At 47.3% G+C, this 21,504-nt stretch overlaps 1 protein-coding gene and 1 pseudogene across 2 annotated transcripts in view; one reads left to right on the top strand and one right to left on the bottom strand.

Moving 5' to 3' along the window:
• Positions 1-21,504, bottom strand: part of SCLT1 (sodium channel and clathrin linker 1) — a 317,891-nt gene that overhangs the window by 217,067 nt on the left and 79,320 nt on the right. For both annotated transcript variants that reach the window (XM_075348629.1, XM_075348639.1), the window contains one exon: positions 15,223-15,269. In XM_075348629.1, the coding sequence (XP_075204744.1) occupies positions 15,223-15,269 (47 nt within the window). The remainder of the gene's footprint in view (positions 1-15,222; positions 15,270-21,504) is intronic.
• On the top strand, positions 1,038-15,146 carry LOC142303213 (uncharacterized; annotated as a pseudogene).

Genomic DNA, 21,504 nt, shown 5'->3' with positions numbered 1-21,504 from the left:
GATGGTAGGGTTCCCTTGCAAATCAGCCACTCAATGGAGTACACTTAGAACTCTGGAGATAATCACTCAGTAGTAGCAGTCCCCACTACAAATACAAACTGAGAATGGGTCACACTTTACAGGACAAAAGGTCAAAGAATATGCTACACAGAACAACATTAGATGGGTATTTCACATGCCATATTATCCACAAGGGCTCCGTTGGTTTGGTGGAAAGAATGAACGGATTGTTAACATCAAATGCTCAAAAAATTAAATCAGGGATCCGATTCACAATATGGTCAATGGAGAGATAATCTGAGTGAAGCATTACAGATCATTAACAATAGACCAATCACTGACTCCATGACACCATTGATGAGAATGCGGGCACCAAATCTCAGTATACATGAATCACACGTGGTACATACCATTATATATTGGAAATTTGATGAAAAAGCAGTAGTACCAGAGAGATCTACCCCTTTGTTTGCCGGGTCGGTTCTTCATTCTACTAAGGTTGCGTTAATAACACCAGGTAAGGTGGGGTCATTCCCATAGGTTTGGGAGGTCAGATTCCGAAAGGACATTATGGGCAAATGGCTACAAGATCTAGTTTTGCCTTAAAAGGAGCAGTGGTGGTGGGTGGAGAGATTGATGCAGATTATCAAGGTGAATTAAGGTAATAATGATCAATATGGGAGAAGAACCTTTCATCATTGAAAAGGATGAGCGAATATCACAAATGTAGGTGCCAAAATCTGGATCCAAAATGTTCAAGGACCGCCTTTTGAGGCTGAGGTCATTGCAGTAGGGAAAGATCGTACCCTATTAGTAATGAGACCTGGGGTTGAGAAGTGGGAGTATGTTCCTCAAGAAAAATGCTATTTGCGGGAATAATACTTGTGTCGCTTAATTACAGAAGTGAAAACCAGTTTATGGAATCCTTGGTGCAGAATCTTTGGTCAATCTAGAAAATGAAATGTGAGATGTGGTGGCTATGGGTCCTGGTACTCCCTTTTGTGGATGGATAGAAACATTTCTACAAAGAGGGGCCAATGGCCAATCGATTCTTAATACATCATCAAATGATTTTTGAGGCATTGAACAGCAGTCAACATACGGATTGCTGGATATGTACCCACTCTCCAGTGACAGCGACAAGTATTCCTTTTTAGCTATCCCTGTGACAATGGAGGATATTTTAACATGGAACAGTTGTTCTAATACCTTAGCAAACAATGACACTTGGAATTCTCGGTTATGGAATATAATTGTACCTATACTTATTGTAGGATGGGTAAATCTTCCTTGGTGGAAAGGAAATATGAGCGGAACTAAGGGTATGTGCGCATGTTGCGTTCTGTGTAGTGCGGAAAAGAACGCACCCTCTGGCAGATTGGACACTACGTTTGTAAAAAAAAAAAAAAAATGCATCCACAACGCATGCATTTTGGATGCATTTTCCATGCATTTTGCATGAGTGTTGGATGCATTTTTGTGCATTCCCCCGGCAATTCAGCTCTGCTACATGCCCGCTGACAGCAGACACAGACAGAGTCGCGTGATGAGAATGAACTCGGATGAACTTCACCCAATTTCATTGTCATACCGCGGCTCTGTCTGTGTGCCACAGCTTGATGAGCAATCACCCGTGAAGGACTCAGCGGTGACCACTAATCCCCTGAGTGACTTAAGTGAGCAGCGTGATTAGCACGGCCATCACTCAGATTACCCGTGGCCAGCTGGAGTCCTCCACCCGAGACCGCAACTCTCCTGTGACTTCATCGCTGATCGCGCAGCTCACTTCAGTCAGTCGGGCGATTTGCTGTCACAGTTGGAGGATCCAGCGGTGGCCGCGCGTAACCTGAGTGACGTCATCGCTGATCGCGCGGCTCACTTCAGTTGCTGCGTGGAGCTGACAGAGAGCGGTCGTGATCTGTGGCCGCTCTTGTCAGCTTGATGTAGCAGAGCGGAGAGCGTTATGGGACATCGTGTGGATTACGCCGAACCTGGATGGGTATTTGGGGGTTAATAAAGTGGTGAAAGAGGGTATTTTTTTTGTCTTTTATTCCAAATAAAGGATTTTTTGGATGTGTGTGTTTATTTTCTTTAACTTAGAGGTTAATCATGGAAGGTATCTTGGGGAGACGCCTCCCATGATTAACCTAGGACTTCGTGGCAGCTATGGGCTGCTACCATTAACTCCTTATTATGACCTCGATTGCCACTGCACCAGGGCAATTCGGGATCAGCCGGGTAGAGTCCCGGGACTGTCGCATCTAATAGATGCGGCAATTATGGGCGGCAACCCGTCTGACTGCAACCAATCATAGGCGCCGGTGGGCGGGGAAAGCAGGGAATATGAGATTGAATACTGAGAGGCAGGCATTTTCAAAAAAGGAGAAGCCGCCGGAGCTTTGTGACAGCCGCGCAGCGCCGTGCTGGTGATCAGGGATCGGTGAGTATGAGAGATGGGGAGAGACCGACCGACTGACAGAGAGAGGGAGACCGACGGACAGAGAGAGAGACAGACAGAGCGACCAACTGACAGAGAAAGAGACCGACTGACAGACAGAGGGAGATTGACCGACATCCACAGACAGAGATTGACAGACATCGACAGAGAGATCTGAAAGTTTGTTGACTGCAGAATTCATGCAGAATTTGTGCGTTCTGGATGTTGCCTCTCCCATAGACAGAGGAGTGGAGCAAGCATCCAGAACGCACAAACGAAGTGACATGTTGATTTTTAGAACGCAGCGTTTTGGCAGCGTTCTAAAACGCAACGTGCACATGGATTATGCACAATCTTCATAGATTGTGCAGGGGACGCAGATGGCATGCAGTTACGCTGCTGTGCAATACACAGCGTAACTGCACGCAAATACGCAACGTGTGCACATAGCCTAACACAAACTTACAATACTTGGTGTTCAAAGGAGGATCATGGGTGCCAAGAAATAAAGCAGGATTAACTAAATTGGAAACTGTACCCACGGACAACATACAAAAAAGTTTCAAACCAACTTCAAATACGACGGATGCTTTTAAACCACTATTGCTGGAAAGGTTTGTTCACAATAATTCATGGACATTTGCTAAGATGTTTGTGAACGGAACTAATGAATCTTATAGTAATATAGGAGGGAATTTGATGTGTAATGAGTCATCTGAATATACGCCAGGCCAAGAATCTTGTGATAATCCAGATGTGGGTTATTGTAGTCCTGTTGGACAAAGTCCTAGTTGGTGTGTGTTGACTAATGATAGTTTTTTCATTGATTTAGTTCATCGATTAGTATTGCAACATTCAGCATTGTGGGATCTTCCACAAAATATGTATTGGATATGTGGGGAAAATGCATATAAATGGCTCCCTGTGGGGATCCAAGGGACATGTACCTTAGCTCGACTGACCCCAGCTACCTTTATTGTACCCTATGCTCAGTTGAATGCTAAGATATTACCAAAACACATGGTATTGAAAAGAACAGCAGATAATAGACCTCGGGAGTCAGGATGACCCCCATGTGGTGCAAATGGGTACTGCAAATAAGATTGTCAGTACTCTATTTGTATATCCAATGATTATGCAGATGTGGGACAAACTGGTAGAATCCACAGATTATTTAGATGAGCAAATTTTCCAGATATTGGATATGCTCAACACTACAATACCGTTGCTGCAACAATTGGTGGCAGTTACTAATCAACATACGTTATTGGTGGCAGTTACTAATCAACATAGATTAGTATTAGATTATCTCACGGCTGCTCAAGGGGGCATGTGTCAAATAATTGGACCTGCCTGCTGTCATTATAAAGATCAACAAGGTGCATTAGAATTGCAAACAAAATTGGACAGTATACAAAAATGAAGGGAAAAATATCAAAACGATAATGATAAAAATAGAGATAGTTGGTGAGGAAATACTTTCTCTTTTCTAAACCCTGACAATTGGTTTAAAAGAATTGGGGGTTGGTTGATGGGAATTCTACAAGGAGCTTTCCAACTTATTTTGTGTGTTATTCTAATATACAAAGGGGTAAGAGTTGTGTGGTGTATTCTCAAACATGTGCAGGAAAAATTATAAAATCAATTGGAAAGATAAAAACTGTACAAACAATGAATGTTTATGTTGTTTGAACAGGGGGGGAGGGTCTTATGTTCAATAATAGTATGATGCTCAAAGACAAAGGAGACCAAAAAGTTTTGATGGTTTCATGAAGCAATGGTGATGCATGACATCAAAAATCAAGGACCGATTGTGATACAAATGAGACAAGTATGAGTGAGTGACTGGGCTAAGATAGGTATCCACTCTTCAGAATAGGTGTTTATGGAAGTCATGACTGTTCATGTGCTAAAACTTTAGAGCATTATATGGTGATCATAAGATTCAGCTTTGCAAAGAGCAATATACTGGAAAACCTTGAAGTTGTTATTCTATAATCAGTGGCAAGCAACATTAAGGTATTGTGCTGTAATTAGTGAAATAGTAACAAATAAGGAACATCGGAGTAAAATAATTATGATAATCTTGAAGTTTTATGAAGTTTTCGCTGAGAAAAACAATGTATTGTGCAACTGCAAGATACTGATGATTTGACTAAAACGTACTGCGCAGCTGCGATGCAGAGGAGTATGTGGGAGCTGTGTATAAAAGGGAGGGATTTTGCTCAACGAGTTAGGGACGTTCCAGAAGGTATCGTGGACGCACTTGTTCTGTGATGTTAAGACTAGAGTATTGTTCCTTCTCGTTGACTGAGGTACCTCCGGTGGAGAAGTGATGCTACAATACCTGGTAATGTATTGATGTTTATTTCTCGATATACTGTTGAGGATAAGAATTAAGTAACCAAAAATACTTAAATTCAGCCATTTCATAGACTCAGGTATTTAGTTTAGTTAATGTAACCTAACACATTTATGAATGCTTTTGTTTCTTACTAACACATATATATAAAACTAATTTAATATCTAGTATCTATTCATCTATCTATGCCTTGAAATTTAGTGAATCCTACAGAATATTCCATATTTCTACATAAATTTGACCTAAAACTAGAGCTGAATATCCCACAAGTCTTAACCCCTTCCTGACTTTGGACGTACTGGTACATCCAAGGCTGTGTCCCTGCATTTGATGTAGGCTCACACACCGAGTCCACATCTTTCCCTGCACATGTTGGCTCATTTGGTCAGCCCTCATGTGGCAGATTGGATATCCTCCTGCGGCTGTTAACTAGTTAAATCCCCGGGTCAATCTCTGACCGCGGGATTTAATATGCTACGACAGGGAACACGTCATTCCCTGCACCCATCAGCGGTCCCATGACGTGATTGCGGGGCGCCGATGGGTTACCATGACAGCTGTGGGTCAGCTGACCCGTGTCTGTCGTGAAGAATCTTCTTGTGAATGTCGGCTGCGAGCGACATTCATAGGAGATTGTGGTTTCTGCTGTACAGAGCGGGGCTGATGCTGATCCTGCTCTGTATAGCACAAGTGATTGGACAATTGCAGCTTCAAGTCTCCTAACGTGACTATTAAATACAGTATAAAGTGAGATAAAAGTTTTTTTAAAAAAATATGAGAACAAAAAAAACAGCATAAAAGTTCAGATCACCCCACGTTTGTTCCATTAACACTAAAACAAAACAAAAAATACACAGATTTTGCTGCACTCAGAATGGTGCGATCTATCAAAATATTAAATAAATTAATCCGATCGGTGATCAGCATACCAGAAAAAAATCCAACTGTCAAAATTATGAGTTTTTTTGGCCACCGCTACATTATAATAAAATCTCAAATTTTTATAATAAGTACAGTTTGGAATTTTTAGTGCTGAAGAGCACATTTAGTGCTGTTTTTTTCTTTTTCTTCATTATAATAAAATGCAATAAGAGACGATCAAAACATCACATCTACCCAAAAAAGTATCAGGTGGAACGCCAGCGGAGGACGCAAAAAATGAGCCCTCATATATAGCTTCAGATCCCTAAAAATGAGAACGCTACGGATCTCGGAAAATGGCGTCAGAAGGGATTTATTTTTTATTTTTTTTTCAAACGTCTGAATTTTTTTTTCACCAAAAAATAATATAAAATATAAATATAAAATAAAAGAAAAACTATATGTTTGGTATCTATTATATAGTATGATGCACCTCCCATAGTCCTCCATATATTATAGTGCACCCACATAGTCCTCCATATATTATAGTGTACCCCTATATTATAGTGCACCCCTATAGTCCTCCATATATTATGATGCACCCCTATAGTCCTCCATATATTATAATGCACCTCATTGTCCTCCATTATAATGCACCCTCCATTAGTCCTCCGTATATTATAATGCACCCCAATAGTCCTACATACATATATTATAATGCACCTCTCTTAGTCCTCCATATATTATAATGTATCCCCTCAGCCCTCCAGGTAGCATAATGTACCCCCATAGCCCTCCATGTAGTATAATGTACCCCCATAGTCCTCCACCATTGTCTTCATGGATTAAAAAAAAACCAAACAAACAAACAAACAAAAACAAAACAACTTTAAAGGCATTTGACTCAGTAATCAAATCTGGTGATTCACTTACAGGACACGTACACCATCTTGGATGAAGTACTTCTCTACAACAGATATATGTTATATTAGTATTAGGCAGTTATGATGACATCACAGGGCACATGACATCATAGACATCGAATGACATCACAATGGATATAGAATGTACAAAGCTCTACACCGGATCCATCTTGTGCCACTAGGACCTGACACCCGGAAGGGGATAAGTGCAGGTAGGTGGCTCTTTACTTGTTGGGGGGATGGCAGCTAAAACCTATTGTAATCAGTTGTTCTTCCTGGGGGAAGTGGGGGCACCTACACATGCGGTATTACGGCCCCTATAATAGGAAAGTGACCATGTAATAGAGGTTTGTGGGGGTTTTCCAGAAGATTAGCTGCTAATTACACTGGCTCCCCACTATGGAGCCCACCCTCCACGACATCCCAGTGTATGTACATATGTACAGTATACAGGGCACACACATATCTTATACATAACACATACAGACAGCACAGTGGGTCTCTAGTAGCAGCTTCTATGGCCAGAGGAAGGCAGGCGCCCCTCCCCCTCTCTCTCTGGTGAAGACAGAAGAAGACAAGACAGAGCAGAGAAGAGGGAATATATACAGTATACACACAAATATAATACACAGACGGGTGGGGACAACTCCACGTGGCTTAATTTTAAAGGGAACCTGTCAGCAGAAATGTCCCATAAAACCTAACAGATTCCCCCTCTGCAGCTCCTGGGCTGCATTCTAGGAAGGTCCCTGTTATGATTGTGCCCACTTTCTGACCGAAAAAAAGTGTTTATAAAGTTGTACCTTTTTGGCTTCTGATTCTGTAAATCCGTCACGGGGGCGGGCTGCCTGATGGCCGTTATTCTGCCCCCTGGTCCTGTATGCCGCCCCCATCGCTGATTTCAATACTTCTGGACGCCGCCCACTGCTCCAGCCATCCCCGCGCATGCCCAGTGCCCATCTCTCGGGGATGAGCACTGTGCCCAGCGTCACCGCTGGTGACGTGCACGCAGGGTTAAGATTATGGGCGGTGCTGTGATGTTTATTCCTAAGCAACCGCCCATAATCGCGGGACCGCGCTTTCCCCCTCGGCCTGCTTCTTTCTGCGCAAGCGCGCTGCTGCTGACCTCACTTCGCCTCCTTCCCATCTTGCCCCGAGGCAGGAAATAGATGGGAAGAGCGCGGAGCAGTGACTACACCGAAAGCGCGGTCCCGCGATTATGGGCGGTTGCTTAGGAATAAACATCACAGCACCGCCCATAATCTTAACCCTGCGTGCACGTGACGCTGGACACAGTGCTCATCCCCGAGAGATGGGCACTGGGCATGCGCGGGGATGGCTGGAGCAGTGGGCGGCGTCCAGAAGTATTGAAATCAGCGATGGGGGCGGCATACAGGACCAGGGGGCAGAATAACGGCCATCAGGCAGCCCGCCCCCGTGACGGATTTACAGAATCAGAAGCCAAAAAGGTACAACTTTATAAACACTTTTTTTCGGTCAGAAAGTGGGCACAATCATAACAGGGACCTTTATAGAATGCAGCCCAGGAGCTGCAGAGGGGGAATCTGTTAGGTTTTAGGGGACATTTCTGCTGACAGGTTCCCTTTAAGGTAGTTTTGCCATTTTATGTGGACAAATGATAGCATTTTGTAACTGAAATTGAGCTGCAAATGCTATTACTCTCTGCTGTCAGCTCTTTTATTCCTGTTGAATCAGTGGATGACCTGGGAGTTGTCGTTTACTATGGTTAGGAGCGGCATTTTGAGTTTTCCTTTAGTACATAGGACACTAGATAATATGGATTAAAATAGAAGGGTCCCTTTAAATGTGCATCTCATGATTTTAAAAAGAAGCAGGGGTTTTACCTATTTATGAACTGTTCCTTGATGTTGTAAACTTCATCCATACCAGCAGTTACCGTTCTGGTGACATCACAGGTCACATGACATCACCGACAGTATGTTACAGCACAATTACAATAGAATGTACAAAGTTCTAAACCAGAATCTTTTTGTGTTTATAGACCCTGATGGTACGAAGGTGACAAGTCCAGGTAAGTATCTCAGCTGGGACCCGGCAGGGCCAGACTGGTCGGGCAGCTGGGACCCGGCAGGGCCAGACTGGTCGGGCAGCTGGGACCCGGCAGGGCCAGACTGGTCGGGCAGCTGGGACCCGGCAGGGCCAGACTGGTCGGGCAGCTGGGACCCGGCAGGGCCAGACTGGTCGGGCAGCTGGGACCCGGCAGGGCCAGACTGGTCGGGCAGCTGGGACCCGGCAGGGCCAGACTGGTCGGGCAGCTGGGACCCGGCAGGGCCAGACTGGTCGGGCAGCTGGGACCCGGCAGGGCCAGACTGGTCGGGCAGCTGGGACCCGGCAGGGCCAGACTGGTCGGGCAGCTGGGACCCGGCAGGGCCAAACTGGTCGGGCAGCTGGGACCCGGCAGGGCCAAACTGGTCGGGCAGCTGGGAACCGGCAGGGCCAAACTGGTCGGGCAGCTGGGACCCGGCAGGGCCAAACTGGTCGGGCAGCTGGGACCCGGCAGGGCCAAACTGGATGGGCAGCTGGGACCCGGCAGGGCCAAACTGGTTGGGCAGCTGGGACCCGGCAGGGCCAAACTGGTTGGGCAGCTGGGTCCCGGCAGGGCCAAACTGGTTGGGCAGCTGGGACCCGGCAGGGCCAAACTGGTTGGGCGGCTGGGACCCGGCAGGGCCAAACTGGTTGGGCGGCTGGGACACGGCAGGGCCAAACTGGTTGGGCGGCTGGGACACGGCAGGGCCAAACTGGTTGGGCGGCTGGGACACGGCAGGGCCAAACTGGTTGGGCGGCTGGGACACGGCAGGGCCAAACTGGTTGGGCGGCTGGGACCCGGCAGAGCCAAACTGGCTGAGAGGCTGGAACCCGGCAGGGCCAAACTGGTTAGGCAGCTGGGACCCGGCAGGGCCAAACTGGTTAGGCAGCTGGGACCCGGCAGAGCCAAACTGGCTGAGAGGCTGGAACCCGGCAGGGCCAAACTGGTTGGGCGGCTGGGACCCGGCAGGGCCAAAAACTGGTTGGGCGGCTGGGACCCGGCAGGGCCAAAAACTGGTTGGGCGGCTGGGACCCGGCAGGGCCAAACTGGTTGGGCGGCTGGGACCCGGCAGGGCCAAACTGGTTGGGCGGCTGGGACCCGGCAGGGCCAAACTGGTTGGGCGGCTGGGACCCGGCAGGGCCAAACTGGTTGGGCGGCTGGGACCCGGCAGGGCCAAACTGGTTGGGCGGCTGGGACCCGGCAGGGCCAAACTGGTTGGGCGGCTGGGACCCGGCAGGGCCAAACTGGTTGGGCGGCTGGGACCCGGCAGGGCCAAACTGGTTGGGCGGCTGGGACCCGGCAGGGCCAAACTGGTTGGGCGGCTGGGACCCGGCAGGGCCAAACTGGTTGGGCGGCTGGGACCCGGCAGGGCCAAACTGGTTGGGCGGCTGGGACCCGGCAGGGCCAAACTGGTTGGGCGGCTGGGACCCGGCAGGGCCAAACTGGTTGGGCGGCTGGGACCCGGCAGGGCCAAACTGGTTGGGCGGCTGGGACCCGGCAGGGCCAAACTGGTTGGGCAGCTGGGACCCGGCAGGGCCAAACTGGTTGGGCAGCTGGGACCCGGCAGGGCCAAACTGGTTGGGCAGCTGGGACCCGGCAGGGCCAAACTGGTTGGGCAGCTGGGACCCGGCAGGGCCAAACTGGTTGGGCAGCTGGGACCCGGCAGGGCCAAACTGGTGGGGCAGCTGGGACCCGGCAGGGCCAAACTGGTGGGGCAGCTGGGACCCGGCAGGGCCAAACTGGTGGGGCAGCTGGGACCCGGCAGGGCCAAACTGGTGGGGCAGCTGGGACCCGGCAGGGCCAAACTGGTTGGGCAGCTGGGACCCGGCAGGGCCAAACTGGTGGGGCAGCTGGGACCCGGCAGGGCCAAACTGGTGGGGCAGCTGGGACCCGGCAGGGCCAAACTGGTGGGGCAGCTGGGACCCGGCAGGGCCAAACTGGTGGGGCAGCTGGGACCCGGCAGGGCCAAACTGGTGGGGCAGCTGGGACCCGGCAGGGCCAAACTGGTGGGGCAGCTGGGACCCGGCAGGGCCAAACTGGTGGGGCAGCTGGGACCCGGCAGGGCCAAACTGGTGGGGCAGCTGGGACCCGGCAGGGCCAAACTGGTCGAGCAGCTGGGACCCGGCAGGGCCAAACTGGTCGGGCAGCTGGGACCCGGCAGGGCCAAACTGGTCGGGCAGCTGGGACCCGGTAGGACCAAACTGGTCGGGCAGCTGGGACCCGGCAGGGCCAAACTGGTCGGGCAGCTGGGACTCGGCAGGGCCAAACTGGTTGGGCAGCTGGGACACGGCAGGGCCAAACTGGTTGGGCAGCTGGGACCCATACAATTGAAAGTGCTATCCTCGACGGGGGATGGGCACCGGGGCACCCTGACTCATGGGCCCTATAGCGGTGGCTTGGTCTACTGCCATTGGCAGTACGCTACTGGGTGAGGAGTTATGCATTACCACCTCCAAAACAGGTGGAATCGTGCATTATTAGGAGATATTGGACTGCACAGGGCCCCGATCATGTTCTGGCACAGGGGCCTCTTTTACCTATGTCCCCCCTCATGTACAGTTATACAGCAATATGCAGCAGGACAGACGAGATCCAGGGAAATATCCGATCGCCAGAAATGGGGTCAGGAAGGAATTTTTTTCCCTCCCTGAGGTAGAACTCTCCGGGGGGTTTCTTTGCCTTCTTCTGGATCATTGGGTTCGGTGGCTTTCATGAGGTCTGCAATGTCCACAGCAAGTTCTGTGGGTCTCCATCGTGGCCGGACTTGAGAGCCACTGTGACCCTTGTGTAATTTATTAAAGGGCCGGTAATATTTTCATTACAATGTTGCTTATTGCTATTCCAATAAAATAAGAAAAAATTAAAGATAATATATTGTGTTGTGTATTTTATCTGTCTGCACTTCACCCTATACGGTGACAATCGCTCAATACCCCAGAACTAGAACCAGACATGGCTGCTAATCCGGCATCTAATAAAAAGTATTTCATCTACAGGAGGTTACAAAGAAATCATGGGGCCACATAGCAGAATTTCTAATTGCCCCCCCACCTCCCAAAGGAAAAAAAATAAAAAATAATATACTGTATATATATTCATCTGGTCACCGAAGAGCATATCTCACAACTTTCCAGCCTTGCAAAGTAATTTTCATCCTATTGAAGCCCCTAGCTTTTCCTTTTATTGGCCCACAGAGTATGATTCCGACAGAAGTGCCCCATAAAAACTATATGATACACACACATCGAATTCTGAATTCCTCCACACGTCCAGTATAATGACCCTACTGTACTCCCCTTCATCTATCCGGCAAACTATGGTGACCCCCAACCCAGTATTATCTCCAACCGTGACCCCCAGAAAGCCCTCCAAATGGGCTTACATACATTATAATGGCCCCCAGCACAGTGTCACTGAACGACTGTGTTCAGGGCAACCGACGTCTGAAGCAAAAAAAAACAAAAAAAAAACACCACAGACAAGGATGAAACGCAATACAATGGTGGGGCTTTCGCACTAGTGAAAGGGTAGATGGACACCTCCTAACCTCACATGAGTTGACCCTACTATCCTAACCAGTCCCTGTACAGTCTCCGCAACTGTCGCCAAGCAGGACCCTAGGTCCCCGAGAAGCCCTATAGAGGCCCTGACCAGTGAGAGGCAGGTGAGGTTCACTATACCCACCACTGCACTAAAGAGTCAAGAGGGTATAAGAAACAAACAAGGGGTAAAGAACCAAAAATGGAGAGGATATGACTCTAGACAATCTGTGGCAGATAGCTTCCTCCAAAGACACTTTTATACAAATGGTTTGTATAGTCAGCAAAGCTTGCTGGGATACCTGGCTATTTAAGCACAAGGGGGTGTGTCTACCAAGCAGGTGCAGGTGACCTCAACTGCAGAGGAAAAAGAAAGGAAGCCACGATCAAATGTCCGATAAATGCAATTAATTTTATTCAGAATAGGTAAAAACGGATCAACACCACTGTGCAAATGTTAAAAACATACAAAAGTGCTCGTGCAAGATCATCAAATAGAAAAAATATATTGATAATATAACAATAGTCATATACAAAATAACAGCTCAAAGGATGCTGTATAAATGGCAATGCCAAAAGAAAAAAATATATTGATAATATAACAATAGTCATATACAAAATAGCAGCCAAGGTAAACACAGTGAAAGCAAAGATGTATTAACCCTTACTTAAGCTATGTGCGCACTAGAAAAGTGATTTTTCTCAAGAAAATTTCTTGAGAAACTTCTGGGAGTTGAAGATTACCGCACCTGCGGTAGAAAACCGGTCCCTGCGTTTTTTTTATGCTGTAACTGCAATAATATATAACTAAAGCATGTTGAAAAAGAAAAAAAAATAGATAAATGGATAGATAGATTGTGGATAGATAATAGATAGATAGATAGATAGATAGAAGGATAGATAGATAGATAGATAGATAGATAGATAGATAGATAGATAGGATAGAGGGATAGATAGATAGAAAGATAATCAATAGATTGATCTGTTCTCTATCAATCAATAGATAGAGTCCCGGAGCTGTGTGTTTGGTGGGTTAATAAAGGGGTGAAAGAGGGGGTGTTTTGTCTTTTATTTAAAATAATCTCCTTGTGACAACTTCTGACTTCCAGCCAGTCAGGATTTATTGTCAGAAGATGACACTACGTGACCAGAGCGGCATCTGTAAAAGGTGAGTAGATTACCAGGGGCCTTAGTTTGAAAGCACCACTCCAGCGCTGAAAAACAAATGCTGGAGTGGTGCTTTAACTCGGGACTACAGAACTGGAGAAGGACTTTGGTATTCTCATTACAAATAAGCTGAGCAGCATCACTCAATGTCAGGCAGCAGCTGCTAAAGCAAACAAGATTTTAGGGTGTATAAAAAGAGAGATTGGATCCCGTGATCCCAACGTATTGTTACCCCTCTATAAATCACTTGTAAGACCACATCTGGAATATGGATCCAGTTTTGGGCTCCACATTTTAAGAAGGACATACAGAAGTTAGAATCAGTTTAGAGGCAGCAACTAGACTACTACAAGGAATGGAAGGCCTCCCATACCCATACGATGACAAGCTGAAAAAGTTAGATATGTTTATCTTAGGCTAAGTTCACATTTCCGTTGTTTTGCATCAGTCACATGCGTTGCTTGACGCATGTAACTGATGCGTTGTACAACGGATGACAACGGTGACAAAGAAAAGAATTTCTTTGTCGGACTCCGTTGTGTGGGGGGCGTAGTTCGGGGGGCGGAGCTGAGGACGTCAGTGCCGCGGTCTGCATGGCTGGGGACAGGTGAGTGAGTGAGAGTGTGAGTGAGAGTGTGTGTGTGTCTACATGCGTGTGTACATGCGGAGTGCGGGAGGGGGCGGAGCGCGAGGGGGCGGAGCCGAGCGGGGCCGTGGAGCTAAGGACGTCAGTGCCGCGGGGACTGCAGGGCTGGGGACAAGTGAGTGTGAGTGTGTGTCTACACATGCGGAGTGCGGGAGGGGGCGGAGCCGAGTGGTGAAGTGTCAGCCTCCTTGCACACTGTATCCAGGGTAAATATCGGGTATAAGCAAAGCATTCTTTGCTTGGTTACCCGATATTTATCTTGGATACCAGCTCAGCGCGGGCTCCCTGCACCCGTAACCACTGTAAATATCGGGTAACTAACCAAAGCGCATTGCTTGGTTACCCGATGTTTTTCCTGGTTACGGGGGCGGGGGGCCAGAGAGCGCATGCGCAGTGAAATCCTACGGATCGCGCTGCTCAAAAAACGTTACATGCTGCGTTGCTCCCGCCCGGTGGTCAGTTAAAAAACGACTGACCGCGACGCAGCGGATGCAACGCAGCATCATCAGTCACAATCAGTCACTAATAGAAGCCTATGGGGAAAAACAGGATTCCTGCAAAATATTTTGCAGGATACCGTAATTCCTCAAGGCTACGGATTGTGACTGATACAAAACAACGGAAGTGTGAACTTAGCCTTAGAAAAAAGACGTCTCAGAGGAGATCTCATTTATTTGTATAAATACATGTGTGGTCAATATAAAGGACTGGCACATGACTTGACTATTTCTTCCAAAGACAATACTAAGGACCAGGGAGCATACACTGCGAGTGGAAGAAAAGCGATTCCGACAGCTAAATAGGAAAGGGTTCTTTACAGTTAGAGCAGTCGGACTGTGCAATGCCCTACCACAAGAGGTAGTAATGGCAGATACTATAACAGCTTTCAAAAAAGGGCTGGATGATTTCCTCAGTACACAAAACATTGTTGGTTATAAATGACTTAGTGACCAAATGTAGAACTGGTGGAGGAAGGTTGCTAGATGGACCTAGGTCTTTTTTCCACCTATGTAACTCTGGCTTTTGGTGAAATGACAGCTACTTTGAGAGGATTTAGTACAAGCTTGTTTTGTATTGTTGATCCATTTGCAGCTTCCGCGTTACTTTTCTAAACTACGTAAAGGGCCTTTAGAAAATTTGTAACAAGGCCCCTTAGAAGTCCACCTTGATGTGCAGCAGCCAGGTATTCCTCCCTCATATGTAACAATATGTCACTCACCTTGGTCTCGATGGAACTCCGTTTCTCCATCTGCCATTTCACTGCTCCTAAAAAACACAAAAAACATTCCCATATAATTACCAGATAAATAATTCAGAAATGAAACGTTTCCTTACAATGGCTATTAAAAATAAAATAATGACAAAGAAAAGCTGGATGGATTCCAAATAACCAGGGTATAGCGTCCATCCACTATCAGGGGGGCTGACATCACGCTGTACAATAAAGACCCAGCTCGCCGTTCTGTTAAAGGATTTCTGCGGCTCAAGGCGATATAATAACAGCTCCCGACAAGCTCTAATTATAGCCTCCACCAGATTTGTCACACTCACTACTATTAGAAGCTCTGCCGAGCCTGAGCATTAATATTTACAGAGAATTACCATGACAGGTCTCTTTATATAGGGGTACAATTAGGTAAAAAATAACTATGGTGATTTACGCCTGGAGACAGTCCCCCCACCCCACCCTATTTTTCTCTCTAATCTATAGAAATAAACATACAGAGGATCAAATTAGTAATTGAACACTTCACTTTCTCAGTATATTTCCAAGGGATCACTCACATCTGCGTTTACGGTGAGTGCAATCCGCTAAAAAAAAAAGTTGGATTGCACTCGCCCAATGTTAGTCAATGAGGCAGTGTTCACCTATAATCGGGCCGAGGAAACATATCCCAGCATGCTGCGTATGAGGCTGGGGCCACACGAGGATTACTGCGATCCCCTCGCATGACACTCGGCTCACACTGGCAGTACAGCAGAGCCGCGTGTCATCCGTATGTTCTTGCTACTGAGGTCCGACTGTGAGCAGACCTCAGCTGCGGGAGGCGGGTCAGCGCTGCGGAGGGGAGGGAGGGATTTATCTCCCTCTCTCCTCCGTAGCCGGCTATTGCCATTCTCGCACTGCACTAGCCGTACACCGGTGTACTGCGAGTGCAGTGCGATTTTTCTCTCACCCCATTAACTTGAATGGGTGCGGGAGAAAAGAGTCTCACATTACAGTCACAGCATGCTGCGATTGTTTTCTCGATCCGATTAGGGCTGAGAAAATAATCGCTCATGTGCACTGACATACAGGCTAATAATGGTCCGAGTGGAATGCAATGTTTTATCGCACTCCACTCGCACCGTTTTTCTCCTCGTGTGGCTTAGGCCTGACCGAGTATATCAGCAGAGACTCGCCAATACAAGTCTATGGGTGCGAGAAAAAAATTGGATGAGACATGGACCAGGAGTATAACATCCAGTTTCCGGACACATCTCAAAGGAAACAAAATATATAGACCTATAGATAGATGGATGATGGCTGGATATCCTGCTGCTATATAATGTCACAACCCCCTACATATTATATACTTGCACCCTCTATTGCCTTTCACTTGGCACTAAAGGGAGTTGAGACTTGTTTAACCTAATAAATAATTTAAAAAAAAATGACATGGGGTCCCCCCCTATTTTTGATAACTAGCAAAGGAATGTAGACAGCTGCAGTCAGGTCCATGATTATTGGGTTTTCCCAGCTTAAAAATACCAGCCCACAGCCATCCGTGCCAATTCTGTCACTTCGCTTCGGCTCTTCTAAATTACCCTGGTCCATTAGAATTCAGGGTAATGGTAGTTAGGGTTGATGTCGGCCGTGTAGTGTCAGCTGGCATCAAGCCCAGGGGTTAGTAAGGCTGCTTTCACACATAAGTTTTTTTGCATCATGCACAATCCAACTCAAAAATCTATGCAACGGATGCGGCGAAAAAAACGGATCCGTTGCAAAAGTTTTCCCATGCGGCCCGTCTGTTTTTTGATGTATCTGGTTTGATACTGAGCATGCGCATTTCAAAACACCGCATCCGGCGTCCATAGGCTTGCATTGTAAATCGCGGCGCATCGCACCGGATCCGGCATGATGCGGTTTTTCACCGCAGACAAAATACGCTGCAAGCAACGTTCCATCCAGCCGAAGCATCGGCTAAATATGCCGCATCCGGCAAAAACAGACGCAACGCAAGGCCATGTGGCACAATCTGGCGCTAATGCAAGTCTATGAGGGAAAAAAACACATCCGGCGGCAAAAAAAAAAATCGGATGCGTTTTTTCTGCAAAGCGCCAGATTGTGCCTGATTGCAAAAAACAGATGTGTGAAAGCAGCCTAATGGAGCGGTATCTTATCAGACTTGATGCCAGGTGATAATCAATCCCAGCTACTATTGTCCCCCGATTGCCAACACACCAGGGCAATCGGAAAGAGTAGAGACGAAGAGCCAGAATTGGCGCATATAATGTTATGCACCACTTCTGAGGCAGCTGTGGGCTGCTATTTTTAAGCTGGGAAGGGCCCAATAACCATGGATCTTCCCACAAAGTGATAATATCAGCTCATAGCTGTCTGCTTTATCTTTGCTGGTTAGGAAAAAATAGGGGGGATCCCATAGTTTTTTTTCATTTTAGTTATTTATTAAGTTTACAACCTTAAGTGCCACATGATAGTCACTAAAGGGTGCAAGCTTATAATATGTAGGGGGTTTGCAACATTATTTATCTGCAGAATATCTGTTTATATTTTATTTCTATAATATTTTTGACAACTAGCAAGAATTTACATAGCGTTTTCTAGGATGTAAAAGATGATGATAAATACACATTGCATGTGAATGGCATACGCATGTCATACGGATGCTAGGCAAGAAAAAAAAATCATGCACTGACATTACATACGTAGTAAGATACATATGACACTTGTAGCACTATTCTATATGAGTACTGGAGTGATTATTTATCGTAGATATGAGGAAACCCTAATGCTGCCAGTGACATGAAATTCTCACCAGATATTGCTTACAACCCATGTCCATAAATTTTGTAATGTATAATAATGAAAAATTACACAATGAAAAAAAATTACACACAGGCAGATAGAGATGCAAAAAGCCATGGAAAGTCATAACACCAGTTGAAATCAGTAATTAGAATGCAAACCTACTGCATATTGAAAAATAATATCAGCTTGTTCAAATGATGGCCTATAAAAAGGTGTCTCATTACCAAGATAAAATACAAGAAACATTCATGATGGGTAAAACCAGTGAGCTGTCTCAAAACCTTCACAACTGTAGTGCCGACAGGGATGTCAACTTACTTGACGCCGCTTGGTCACGTCCTCCCCGCACCCTCCCGGTCTTACACGTGTGCTATGGTCCTCCCCTCTCCCGAGGCCTGTGCATGCGGCACAGGCTCCCCGGGAACGCGCCTAGTAAATGCAAGCACCGGCCCTCCTCTTAACAGGATGGCGTGCTATTTCCAGGAAATGTCTCTAAGCCTAAGGCTGAGAAGCACTATATATTTAAGGCACCATCCCATTAGGGAAGGTGCCTGCATAATGTCTTTAATTAGTTTGGCTACCAGTCTGCTAGCTAGTTGTTCCGTTATCCCTGTGTCCATCACCTCTACCTCCCTTCTCATACCTATCTGTTTCTGCCGTGCCCACTATTTCTGTTTTTACTCGCCTGCCTGTCAGTCTCAGACATCCCACCTGTACCTGCCTGCACCTGTGTCCGTACCTGAGTCCATCACCTGCCTCGGGGGTCAGCTGCCACAGTTCCAGTCCCTGCCCTGGGAGTTGTACCTAGCGTCCGCCTCACGGTAAGTGCTTAGTCAAGACCCTCCCACTGTAGGGTATGCCCGGATCCTCCCTGTGGTTCAGTATGTGCACTAACCCCGCTTGCTGCCCTTGCACCGTCCGGGAGCGGTACAGTTTGCGCAGGCAATGGACTCAGCTGACTTTGACATCTTATCTCTGCCAGCGCTGTACCACGTGTCGCAGATGCAGGAACAGCAAGAACAAATTCTGTCCTTTCTGCGAACCATCAACAGCCGTCTAAACGACCTGTGTCCGGCTGGTTCTTCAGCACCAGTCCAGACTGCAGCTCCAGCAGTATCCTGGCCCTGTTTGCTCCACCATGTTTTGACGGTGATACCAAGCAATGCCGAGGGTTCATCAATCAGTGCTCCTTGGCCTTTGAACATTTGCCATATCAGTTCCCTTCAGAATGGGCCAAAGTGGCATTTCTGATGTCATAACTCGGCAGGGAGGCTCATTCCCCTGTGGGAGAGAAGAGATTTGGTCATCTTCAATGTCCTAGACTATCTGGAGGCCTTTCGGAAGGTTTTCGACGAACCGGGTCGTATCGCTGCAGTTGTGTCTTCCCTCCTGCAGTTATGTCAAAGTGCACAGACTGTTGGCCAATATGCGGTTCAGTTCCACACCCTCCCCTCGGAGCTAGGATAATATAATCAGGTGCTGGTAGCTGCCTTTTGGGAAGGGTTCTGACTCTCCAGTGAGGCCTACCCTGGAAGCTGGTGCAATCTTCCTTTCAGGGACTAGGAAGGGGTCCCCTCAGCAGCCGCCCTCTAGTCCTTCCTGACCACTGGCCATGTCTTCACCCACCATCTCTGCGGACAAGTTGCTGGAGAAGAAATCTCCTTCAAGCCTGGAGAAGGTGGCATAAAGGAGGGGAGGGACTGTAGCGTCGGCGTCCCTGCAGGGATGCCGACTTACTCACTGCTGCCGCCGGGTCACTTCCTTGTATTTTTTTTCCAGCCGAACTAGCTGTTTTTAGCTATGGCATAGTAAAGAAGCAAGATTTTATTTTATGGTTCCTTACACTCCTTCTTTGTTTGGAAAAATATTTTGCCACTGTCATACTGCTTTGGGCAGCAGTTTTGTATAAGTACCACGTTTTATACGGAGATTATTTCATGAAATGAGTTTTCTCTCTTTTTTCATATTTTCAGTACTTGTTTATATACATGACCAAGGTGGGAGATCGGACACTTCTGAACAAAAAGTGTCTTGCTGCACTCAAGTCTTCAAGACAATGGCTGTTTAGTTTTGGAAATGTCCTGAGTACTCTCGACATCAATAAAATTGATGTTTTCTGAGGATGCTGGAGCCTGATACAAGGTAACTTGCCATTTGGTCTGGCAGTCTCATTTCAAGGGCTTGCTCATATGAGCGTATAACCCGAACGAGTGCTATCTGATGATTTATCAGGTGGTCCTTGAGAAACAAAATTGCAGCATTCTGCAATTGGCAGCGTATCTTGGCTCACAAATTTGTACGCCCAACAATTTCTTGCCAAAAACCGCACTTCATCATTTTCTAGCTGGAGTCCCGTAGATGCAGTGGAAATGATCAAGCTTTGAGGCCTTGTTCTTCAAATGGGGATAGTAAAGAAGCCAGAAGTTCGCCAATATTGGAGCGTTGATATTTTATATAACACTCCAGTTCTCCCCATGACCAGAACACGCTTTGAGGCCATTCACAAATATTTTCCTTACAGCAATAATGCAGAATGTCCACCCCAAGATGACCCCAACTTTAACGAACCTTTCAAAGTTAGGCCGGTCACTGATCACTTCTGTGTGGATGAGTCCCTAATCCACTTCAAGGGGAGGCTCAAAATCCAGCAATACCAGCCCCTGTATGGAATTAACCTCAGGGTACACCCACAGGTTTAGTTTATGAAGGGAAGGACACTAGGGTTCAACCTCCTAAATGACCCCTGGAAATTTGGCCGGTATGGATGCAGCAGCAGAGGCCGATGAGGATACTTGCAGCAGTGGATATCGTGGTAGCCGGCCGGCAAGCATGGATGTAGCATCAACAGCAGCAGCGGACTGGTAATGCACTGAAACACAGATACGAATCAGCAGCAGAATACAGCAAAATGACAGCAGCAGCAGGAGCACAATGGGACCTGAGAACTAGCAACGTTAGGAGCTCGTTGCCCAGACACTTCCTTAAAGGGAAGGTGCCTTAAATACCTGCAGCCTCTCAGCAATCTGAGAGGTCACCCCTGGGTCAGGGTGTGCTGGCCCTTAAAAAAAAAAAAAAAGGGTGGTGGAAGCGCACGCAGGCGTACAGGTCTACCCAGGAGGCCTGTGTGGCTTGCAGAGGTCCTACGGAACAGCAGCATGGAACGGGGACAGGGCAGCCACGCCTGGACGGCCGGGAAGTTCTGGCGTCCCCACTGGGGTGGGGGGGCGGCGCAGGACAGCGCGGAGACGCTGGTATGCGTGTTACAAGGGGCAAGGACAAGAGGGATGTACTTTTATTGACCACAATCCACGGTGATGGCAGCACCCTCACCACTGTACGAGGTACCTCTACACAGGTCCACCAAACTAACTGTATCCTGGGATACAATAAAAACATTGGGGGCGCTGATCTCTCTGATCAAGGTCTCCATCCCTACAGTGCCAGGCACAAAGCTAAGGTGTGGTACAA

Source organism: Anomaloglossus baeobatrachus, chromosome 1, assembly GCF_048569485.1.
Source record: "Anomaloglossus baeobatrachus isolate aAnoBae1 chromosome 1, aAnoBae1.hap1, whole genome shotgun sequence".
Taxonomy (NCBI): Eukaryota; Metazoa; Chordata; class Amphibia; order Anura; family Aromobatidae; genus Anomaloglossus; species Anomaloglossus baeobatrachus.
The sequence above is the reverse complement of the archived record's forward strand: the minus strand, read 5'-3'. Positions and strand labels throughout refer to the sequence as shown.